This window comes from Rhinopithecus bieti, unplaced genomic scaffold (genome assembly GCF_001698545.2).
Source record: "Rhinopithecus bieti isolate Rb0 unplaced genomic scaffold, ASM169854v2 scaffold_5478, whole genome shotgun sequence".
Classification (NCBI taxonomy): Eukaryota; Metazoa; Chordata; class Mammalia; order Primates; family Cercopithecidae; genus Rhinopithecus; species Rhinopithecus bieti.
In genome coordinates, this window is record NW_016805008.1 from 2,127,799 (window position 1) to 2,138,285 (window position 10,487).

At 43.3% G+C, this 10,487-nt stretch overlaps 1 protein-coding gene across 1 annotated transcript; it reads left to right on the forward strand.

Moving 5' to 3' along the window:
- The first annotated feature begins 3,947 nt into the window (after nucleotides 1–3,947).
- Nucleotides 3,948–5,739, forward strand: LOC108528874 (endogenous retrovirus group FC1 Env polyprotein-like). The gene is made up of 2 exons (XM_017870878.1): nucleotides 3,948–4,087; nucleotides 4,422–5,739. Exon 2 carries the CDS (start codon nucleotides 4,427–4,429, stop codon nucleotides 5,618–5,620), a length of 1,194 nt encoding a protein of 397 aa, XP_017726367.1. The 5' UTR covers nucleotides 3,948–4,087; nucleotides 4,422–4,426; the 3' UTR covers nucleotides 5,621–5,739.
- Nucleotides 5,740–10,487: the final 4,748 nt, after the last annotated feature.

Below are 10,487 nucleotides of genomic sequence, written 5' to 3' on the forward strand. Positions count from 1 at the left end.
AAGATTTGGAGGGAAAACAGGTCCAGGACCTCCTTCGCATAGCACAGAGAGTTTATAACAACAGAGATGCTCCAGAGGAAAGACAAATTAGGGCCACTGAGAAAATGACCAAAGTCCTGGCGGCGGTCGTCCAAAAAGAACAACCACCGCCAGGAAGCACCCAATCCACGCGTGCCCCTAGGCGCAATCTGAGTAAAGACCAATGTGCATACTGTAAAGAAATTGGTCACTGGATAAAAGACTGCCCCAAAAAGAAACAGCGCCAGCCAGGCCAAGGACAATGGCAGCCCAAATCTATGCCGATACTAGTTACCCAAGATACAGACTAGGGGAGACGGGGTTCGGATCCCCTCCCCGAACCTAGGGTAACTTTACAAGTGGAGGGGTCCCCGGTCCAGTTCCTGGTCGATACCGGGGCACAACATTCGGTCTTAGTCAAGCCCTATGGAAAGTTATCTTCCAACTCCTCCTGGGTTCAAGGGGCCACAGGAACCAAGAAATATCCATGGACAACCCAGAGAGCAGTAAACTTGGGAACCGGGAAAGTGTCCCATAGCTTCCTGGTCATCCCTGACAGCCCTTGTCCCCTGTTGGGGAGAGATCTGTTGACAAAAATGGGGGCACAAATCCATTTTCAACCAGAAGGGCCCAAAGTGACTGACTCCCAAAACAGGCCACTATCTGTTCTTACCGTAACTCTAGAGGATGAGTACCGGCTTCACCAGGAGTTAACGCCTCCTAACCAAAATATAGACTCCTGGCTCCAGAACTTCCCGGAGGCTTGGGCAGAAACAGGAGGGCTAGGGCTAGCAAAGCACCGTCCCGCCATTTTTGTTGAGCTTAAGCCCGGGATGGACCCTGTTCGCGTGCGCCAATACCCAATGGCCCTGGAAGCCAAAGAGGGAATTATACCACACATCCGCCGACTCCTAGATCATGGAGTCCTACGCCCCTGCCACTCACCATGGAACACTCCGCTGCTACCAATACAAAAACCCAACAGTAAAGAATATAGGCCGGTACAAGACTTAAGAGAAGTCAATAAAAGGGTAATGGACATACACCCGACGGTGCCAAATCCATACACCCTCCTGAGTACCTTGAGTCCTGAAAATCAATGGTATACTGTTCTAGACCTAAAAGATGCTTTTTTTAGCCTGCCTTTAGCCCCTAAAAGCCAGGAAATTTTTGCCTTTGAGTGGACAGACTCTGAGAGAGGCATAAGTGGCCAACTGACGTGGACCAGACTGCCACAAGGATTCAAAAACTCCCCAACTCTGTTTGATGAAGCCCTCCACGAAGACTTGGGTGAGTACCGACGCCAACACCCCAGTATAACTCTCTTGCAGTATGTTGATGATCTCTTAATAGCGGCAACGTCCCCAGAGGCCTGCATCCAAGGAACCAAAGACCTCCTGAAAACCTTGGGAAACCTGGGTTATCGAGCCTCAGCTAAAAAGGCCCAGATCTGCAGGCCAGAGGTAACCTACTTGGGGTATCTACTTAGAGGGGGACAGCGCTGGCTAACAAATGCTCGAAAAGAAACTGTCCTACAGATCCCCAGACCGCAGTCAACACGACAGGTAAGAGAGTTCCTGGGATCTGCAGGGTTCTGCAGACTCTGGATACCTGGCTTCGCTGAACTGGCAAAACCCCTCTATCAGGCTACCAAAGAGCAGCAGCCCTTCAATTGGACTGAAGAGGCTGAGCAAGCTTTCCAGCAAATCAAAACTGCTCTGCTCTCGGCCCCCGCGCTGGGTCTTCCGGATGTCTCTAAGCCTTTCCACTTATACGTGGACGAAAGCCGGGGCATAGCGAAAGCAGTATTAACTCAAAATTTAGGTCCCTGGCGCAGACCGGTTGCATACCTCTCAAAGAGACTGGACCCGGTAGCTGCAGGATGGCCTCCTTGCCTCCGGATGATTGCTGCAACGGCCCTGATGGTCAAAGACGCTAACAAACTGGCCATGGGCCAAGAATTACAAGTCACCACCCCTCATGCTGTCGAAGGCATCCTCCGACAACCCCCTGACCGATGGCTCAGCAATGCTCGGCTTACCCATTATCAAGGGCTGTTACTAAACCCCCTCAGAATAACATTTAAGCCCCCGACAACCCTAAACCCAGCATCATTGCTGCCAGACCCAGACTTAAGTAAGCCGCTCCACAACTGTGCTGAAATACTAGCCCAGGTACATGGAGTCAGAGAAGACCTCCAGGACCGACCGCTACCAGATGCAGACCTCACCTGGTTCACTGACGGAAGCAGCTTCGTTCACCAAGGACAGAGGTATGCGGGGGCGGCGGTAACCTCAGAGACTGAGATAGTTTGGGCTGAGCCTTTACCTCCAGGAACATCGGCTCAAAAGGCTGAGTTAATAGCCTTGGCACAAGCCCTGAAACTAGGCAAAGACCGTAAACTGACAGTATATACTGACAGCCGGTATGCATTTGCCACTGCCCACATACATGGGGCTATATACAGAGAGAGGGGGCTTCTCACAGCTGAAGGAAAAGACATTAAAAATAAAGAAGAAATCTTAAATCTTCTGGCTGCCCTTTGGGAACCCAAAAAGCTGGCTATCGTCCACTGTCCGGGACATCAAAAAGCCACTAACCCAGTCACTCGAGGAAACAACCTGGCTGACCAGACTGCAAAAGACGTGGCTAAAACCACTCCTCAGCTGCTGGCCCTCCAGCTGCCTGATCCCGGGCCCAGAGAATTGCCCTTTCACCCAGAATACTCAGAAGAAGACCTCCAGTGGATAAGTAAACTCCCCGGAACACAGGTCAGTAATCAGTGGTGGAAAGATTCTAACAACAATACCATTCTCCCGGACAGGTTGGGGCAGCGAGTAATAGCACAAATCCACCGAAGCACTCATCTGGGCCCGCGGCGGATGTTAGATTTGATTCAACACGCTGGACTAAAAATTAAAAACGCCCCTGAAAAAGTAGACGCCACGGTTAAAAACTGTGTAGTATGTCAACTCAATAACGCCAGTCACGGGACCCAGACCACGGGAAAAAGACACAGGGGAGATAGACCTGGTATATATTGGGAAATTGACTTTACTGAAATAAAGCCAGGAAAATATGGATACAAATATTTACTAGTTTTTATAGATACATTCTCAGGATGGGCAGAAGCTTTTCCGACAAAGAAAGAAACTGCACAGATTGTGGCCAAAAAGATCCTAGAAGAAATCCTGCCCAGGTACGGCTTTCCAGTCATGATAGGGTCGGATAATGGGCCGGCCTTCACCGCAAAGGTAAGTCAGGGACTGGCTTCCATCCTTGGGGCTAATTGGAAACTACATTGTGCTTATCGACCCCAAAGCTCAGGTCAGGTAGAAAGAATGAATAGAACATTAAAAGAGACCCTAACTAAATTGACCATGGAGACTGGCGCTAACTGGGTAGTCCTCCTCCCCTACGCTCTGTTCCGGGCACGTAACTCTCCTTATAAACTAGGACTTACCCCTTATGAAATAATGTATGGCAAACCACCCCCTATCATCCCTAACCTTAAAGACAATCTCCTCAAAGCTGACACAGATAATGGTCTTGAACTTTTGTTCTCCTTACAAGCCCTACAGAGAGTTCATGAGGAAGTCTGGCCCAAGCTAAAAGAACTATATGAAGCTGGGCCTCCACCCATTCCACATCAATACAAACCGGGAGACTGGGTCCTCGTCAAGCGCCACCGACAAGAAACCCTAGAACCCCGGTGGAAAGGACCATTCCAGGTGATCCTGACTACGCCTACGGCCCTCAAAGTGGAAGGCATCGCCGCCTGGATTCATCACACCCACGCCAAGCCTATAGACCCGCTCTCGGACCTTGTTACATCCTCGACGGGAGAGGCAGCAACCTGGACAGTTGACCGGACCAAAGAAAACCCTCTAAAACTTGTTCTACGCCGTCAGCAACCTAAACTGTAACTATGACACCTACCTCCTTTATAACTCTTCTACTCTTATGGATCCCTTGTGGGGAGACCCAGGCGAACCCGGCAACATCCCCTTTCGCTTGGCGTTTCTTCCTGACTGAGAACTGGACCAATTATGCTCAGACAGAACAAAAGGGCTATGTATTAGGCACTGCTGACTGTCCCCCTGGGGGTTGTAGCACTCCCATCCATCTAAATTTCACTGATTTTAAACACCAGCCAGGAAAAGCAGCACCCGCAATTTGTTTCCTCTTTGACCAAACACTCTCTTATTGTAATAACTCATGGGTAGAACAAAGTGTCGGCTGTCCATATAGGTCCTGCAAAATCCACACCGTTAAAATCCTAAAAACTTCTGAGTCCCTATCCAGTCAAACGTGGCAGTCACACAATTTCTTTAAAACCACATCAGGCTACACCTGGGTTATCTGGGACCCCTGGGACTCCCGCTGGACTTCCCAGCAAAAAGGGGCTATGTACTTGACTTCAGGAACTACCTGGCCTAGTAGCCGTCTCTTTCTCTGGCGTTCCCTTGTTCAGATCCAGACCACCCTACACGCGGCTATACAGAACCAGGAAAGGGAATTAAATGTCCAGCTTTCAACTTTAACTCCTACCCGCCCCTTTTCCTGGTTATCCCTATTAAGAGAAGGGTTAGAAATCGCAAACGCCACTGGCCTAGGCAATCTCTCTGCATGCTTCTTCTGCGCGGCTCTAGGGCGACCGCCGTTAACCGCAGTTCCACTTCCAGGCCCGTCTAACGCTTCTCTCAGCCTAAACCCTAACAATAGCCACATACCACCCCCGATCCCTGACGTCCCCTTGTTCCTAAACCCTGGACAGACACAAGTTTCCTTTTGTTATTCAAATGCCGGCACTACCCTCTGTAATACAACTTCCACTCCCAACTCAACCCTCTTTGCCCCTCCCGGTTCTTTCTTCTGGTGCAATGGGACCCTATATAAGAACCTTTCCACTCAGGCCACTATAACCCTACTGTGTCTCCCTGTCACGCTAGTCCCCCAACTAACCTTGCGCACCCCTGCAGAATTTTCCAGGTGGGACTCCGCCCCTTTCCCTAGACCAAAACGAGCTATATTCCTCCCCCTAGTAGCCGGAGTCTCACTCACCACGTCCTTAGTTGCTGCAGGACTAGCCGGGGGAGCTTTAGGTCACTCCCTTATCAGCACTGCAAAACTCTCTCATCAATTCTCCATAGCTATGGAAGCTTCCGCCGAATCCCTTGCCTCATTACAGAGACAATTGACTTCCCTTGCCCAAGTTACTTTACAAAACCGCCGTGCACTAGACCTGTTAACGGCCGAAAAAGGAGGGACCTGTCTTTTCCTCAGAGAAGATTGTTGTTTCTACATAAATGAATCTGGACTCGTAGAAACGCGAGTTCAACAACTACATAAACTCAGCCTAGAATTGCAGAAACAACAATTCACCTCTGCTGCCAACAGCTGGTGGAATTCCTCCATGTACTCCCTTCTAGTGCCCCTCATAGGACCATTCATAAGTATACTTCTCTTACTCACTATAGGACCATGTATAATAAACAGATTAACAAACTTTGTAAAAGAAAGACTCAACACTGTCCAGCTTATGGTCCTGAGAGCCCAGTACCAACCTGTACTCACCGAGACTTCCGAGTCAGACATATAAGACCCAAGATTGGCTCTCAAGATACTAGAGAGAGGGGGGAATGAGGAGTGGAAAAATACTGAATATCAGAGGTCAGAAAAGTCAGGAAACTCCCCTTAATGCTAAAACAACAAGGTTATCTGGAAAGTCCCTAGCAGGGCAAGCGGCCGTTTGTGGTTTGGTCAAAGGGCGGGAACCAATGAACAACTGACTAATGTTTAACTTTAAATGTCAGCCAATTGTAAACCTACAACTGTAAAAATCCCCAGTGACTCTGTAACTTGCTGTAACTTGTTTGTGTCTGACTATAAAAGACGGCTGAACACCGAGCTCGGGGTCTCTCCCTAGGATCTGATACCTAGCTGGAGGGAACCGAGTTCGAACTCGAAATAAAGCGATCCCTGCCGCTTGGCTTTGTCTCTGGACTCTGGTGGTTGCTTTCGGGTCATCGCGGGTCTGGGCATTACAACATAGCTAATTGAAAACTATCAAGTTACTTGAACACAATTTGATCATTTAGAATCTTGATTTTAAATTTTGCTAGATTAAGCCAGAGCAGCTTTTAGACTAAGTTAAATTTAGTTTATTACTGAGGAAAGATCCTCGTTAGTATTTAGTACCACTGTTCATGAATTATGAGGTTTTCCACTTCGGCTGTTGAAAACCGACACTATTCCCAGCCATGTGTGAGTCATATGCACTGTTTTCTTTATTCATTTCAGGTGGGTTTTTTCCCCAAGTTCAGGTAGTTTTGTCACTTGCGTGCACTGAACACTACTTAACCGAATACTTGAGGGCAACTTTTCACATATCTCCACAGTTTTCTCTACACGCAGCTCCCTTCTCTCCAGTACTCTGCCTTTTTGACTTCTCTTGACCTGGAGCTCCATCTCCTCAATTCAAGAGATCAATGGACTTTTAACTAGAGGAATCTACCTGCTCCAAGCCCTGAAACTTTTCTCCAGGAAATAAGATAGGGTGATAGGAAGGTTTACCTCATTTGTTTCCCATCTTTCAGGGACTCTTGACTCTTGTCCTTCATTGCCTGAAACAGTGTGTCAAGTAACACTTTCATCTCCTTTGTCTGGATTTTAGTTGTTTCAGCTGGCAGAGTATGTTCAGGTAGGAGGTACATCTAGGATGTTATTCTCTCTTTGCCAGAAGCAGAAATCCAAAGCATTCTTACCACTTTACTGTAATTCTATAGTATATTTTTAGTGTAATTTAGTATAATTCCATAAGCTAAGCAGGACTATTTGAAATGTGAGTAAGCTATGAATTACTGAGCATCATGTAATTATTGCAGACTATATATACTTTGCCTTTGGCAGTTCTCAGGGCTTATGTTCCAGAAGGAATACAGGATGAATATCCTGTATTTGGAACCAGAGGTGTTTCTGATTTTTAGATTTTGGAATATTTATTCATATGTAGTGAGGTATCTTAGGAATGGAACTTAAGCCTAAACAGAAAATTCATTTACATTTATATATACATAGCTTGAGGGGCATTTTATGTAATATTTGTAAATAGTCTTGTGCATTCGTCACATAATGTCAGGTATGGAATTTTCCACTTGTAGAGTCATGGCACTGAAAAAGTTTTCCATTTTGGAACATTTTGGATTTGGGATTTTCAGATTATGGATCCTTAGCCTATATCATTATAAGCCTTAACATTTCTACTGGAAAAAAAAAAATGTGTGCAGAGGAAAAGAAAAAGAAAAATCATGACTAGAAAACAGATGAATTCCAAGTCTTGAGATTTTCACTGACAATGTTTTAAAGTTCCAATAAGTTGAACTCAAATCTCCAGAATAGGAGGGATAACTCATTTCCTTTTGGTATTAAATGGCTTATTTCTGGCAGAGTAAAGGGAGGGTGATTAGTTTAGACATATGCTTTAAATCTTTCTCTGAGGTTTTGTCATTTGATTAACAGAACAGACAATTTATGTTAACACAGAAAAACAGAGCATTGACAGAAAGGAACAAGACAGAATATAAATTCAACAGAGGTACATTTCTAAATGCTGTTTGCAATTCTTTAACCTCTTCTGAAGGGCTCTTCTGCACCCACTCACAGCTTCTACTACCTAGGAAGTCGTGGCTGACTGCATCAAGGGTGGGTACCTGAATCAAGATAGTAGATTCTCCTTTTTTTGAGTTTCAGTAAAACTTTATTTACAAAAACAAGCAGGCCACATGTAGCCTAGAGGCCATAGTTGGCTGACACCTAGCAAGATCATTTGTTTCATTAGGAGCTTGCAAAATGATATTCTAGTCCTGTTATTCCTTCATATATTAGTTGGAATACATTATAGGAAGAAGACAGTAGATTCATCTTTGAACCAATCTAGATACAAGAGACTGGATACTGATCAGAACAACAACAGGAAAAAAAACCATAGATAGAATTGGGGCTTTGAAAAGCAAGTACAAGTACAAGGGGAAGAAACTAAGAGTAAGATGGCAGAGACTGGAGTTCAAAGCTCTGTAACTCATCAGACTAATCATATAACAATCATGACAATGACGAGTCATATTTATTGAGAACTTGCTAAGTGTAAGACACTGTGGTAAGTGCTTACCTGTATTCTTAATTTAATCACATAATACCCTAAAAGATAGATGCTGTTAAGTCCGAATCTTAAAGATGAAGAAACCAAGACTGATAAAAAGTAACTTGCCTGATGTCACACAAATAAACTGCAGACTCAGGATTTGAATATAGGTAGTCTAAGTCTAGACTTAGACTTGCTTGCTTGCTCTGTAGAATAGCTGATTTCTAGAGTTGGGTTTAAGTGCTCTTGGACCCTATTTCTTAATTATCCCTGCATCCTGTCTATTTAACAATAGTAATCTCTAAGTGCTGTGCCTGCATTTCTGTTATTTAAAATCAAAAGAGGCTAACTAAAACAAATTGAAAACAATTCTTAAAAATAATGACAATTTATGGCAGCTTGTACACACTAACTGCCCTTCTAATTTAGGAAAAATCCAACAATAAATCCACTTAAAGGACAGTTTGTTGCTTTCAATAAACACTAAGACTTACATCTACCACAATATTTTCATATTAAAGTGTTTTACAGGAAAGTATTTTATTAATGCCACCTGCTTTAAAATGACTTACCTTTTCTTTTCAGTTTTGTATATAAAAAAAGAAGTTTTCCCTGCAGTGACCTCATATTCACTCTCCATAAAAGACAGAACCCAAAACTAACTCACAAAAAATAAATAAATCCCAACATTGAAGCTAAAACATAATTTTGTGTCCAGTTTTGTCTAATTTTGTCTGTAGAGGATGAAAGTTATCTCATTTGAAATCAGGGAAACATTTGTTATTCAGACCAAAATGGAAGAGAATGGAAAAAGAACCTCAATCAACAGCATTCTTGGCCACCTCTGATGTAGTGGACAAGTCTTTTAAGATGTCAGTATCCATCATAACACTTGAGAATTAAGTAGGTTTATTTCTTCCATCTGCATTGATTAAGAATGTAGTTGGTAGATTAACTGAAAAAACTGGGTCAAGTGAGGAATAAATTTTTAAGGTACCATAAACATTTAAATTTAAAATGTATAAACATTTATTCATTAACTTTTGATATAGGGCCAACGCCTTGCCTTGAGTAGGTCTATGATTGAAGTTCCACGTCATTTTTCTTATATAAATATCATTGTCCATAAAACACTGTCTACAGTCCCAGTTTTAAAGTGAAATAAGAACTTAAAAACATTTCTAATGAAATCTAACTGCAGCATTCCTCAAGATTTTTGGCTTTTCTTCCAAGACTTTAAGAGTTATTTCACCTTTACCTAAATTGTCAGTAATTTGTTTTTAGCGATTCTGTTTATTGATTCTTTGGAATCAGTGAACTTAACTGTCATAGGAAAAGTTCCCTCCACACCCATATTTCATTAGGACACATAACAATTAATTATCTTATGTAATTACAAGTAGAGCCAGAATAATCAAGTGCAGGAACAAATGCCATGCACTCCTTGGAAACACAGTTTTGGTGGTGGGAGAGACTCAGCAGGTTATAAGAATAGTCTACTAGCCATGGTGTTTATTGTGCTGGCTCAGGATTCAGTATGTTGATAGAAGGAAGGGAAAATGGCTCACATAGGTAGAGGTCAGTTAACAATGCTTCTATTTTACAAACCCAAATTAACTTTACAGGATGAATTTTTAGAACAATGGAAGGGTCTCCCACATCCTTTGTTTTTTTTTTTTTTTTGTTTTGTCTTTTTTCTTTTTTTTAACCACACAAGCAGTAGTGGTACCTAAAATTCTACCATTTGAAAATTAATTTTAAATTAAATACTCTACTTTTAGTCTTTCTACAAAGTATTGAGAGAGAAAAAAACTTAAGCAAACTGGGCCAAATCAGTTTTTCTCCAATTTCCATTCTCCCATTTTTCCTAAGTACAGAATCTTTACTTTTAACTGGTGATCAAGACAGCATTAACTTCTTCTCAGGTTGACTCAACTTCAGACAGATTTCTTCCTGTGAGTTTTCCTAAAGTATTTACTAAAAAAACAAACTCATTCTTGCAAATTCTTTTTTGGCTTCCCTTCAAATGTATATGTATCCTCAAAAAGCTTTTAACCTATTTGATTACCCCCAGAAATGTCTCTCTCAAAACCTGAAAACCATCTCTTTGAAATGTAATTTCTGAAGGAAGATAATGCCTTTATCCTCCAGTCTGTGGGAGGGCAAAAGCCTACCTTCTGTCATGGAGATAGGTCAGCATTTTCTTTTCTAGTGGGTAAGACTAATTAGCAATTACAGGTGGCTTACCATTACCCCCACCCTGCTCTTAAAAACTCTCCAGCCCTTTGTTTCACCCTGAACTCAGAGGCTGAGTTGAGTTCAACCT

Coding starts and splice junctions, on each gene's coding strand:
- LOC108528874 (XM_017870878.1), top strand. CDS start 4,427: ATGTACTTGACTTCAGGAACTACCTGGCCTAGTAGCCGTCTCTTTCTC.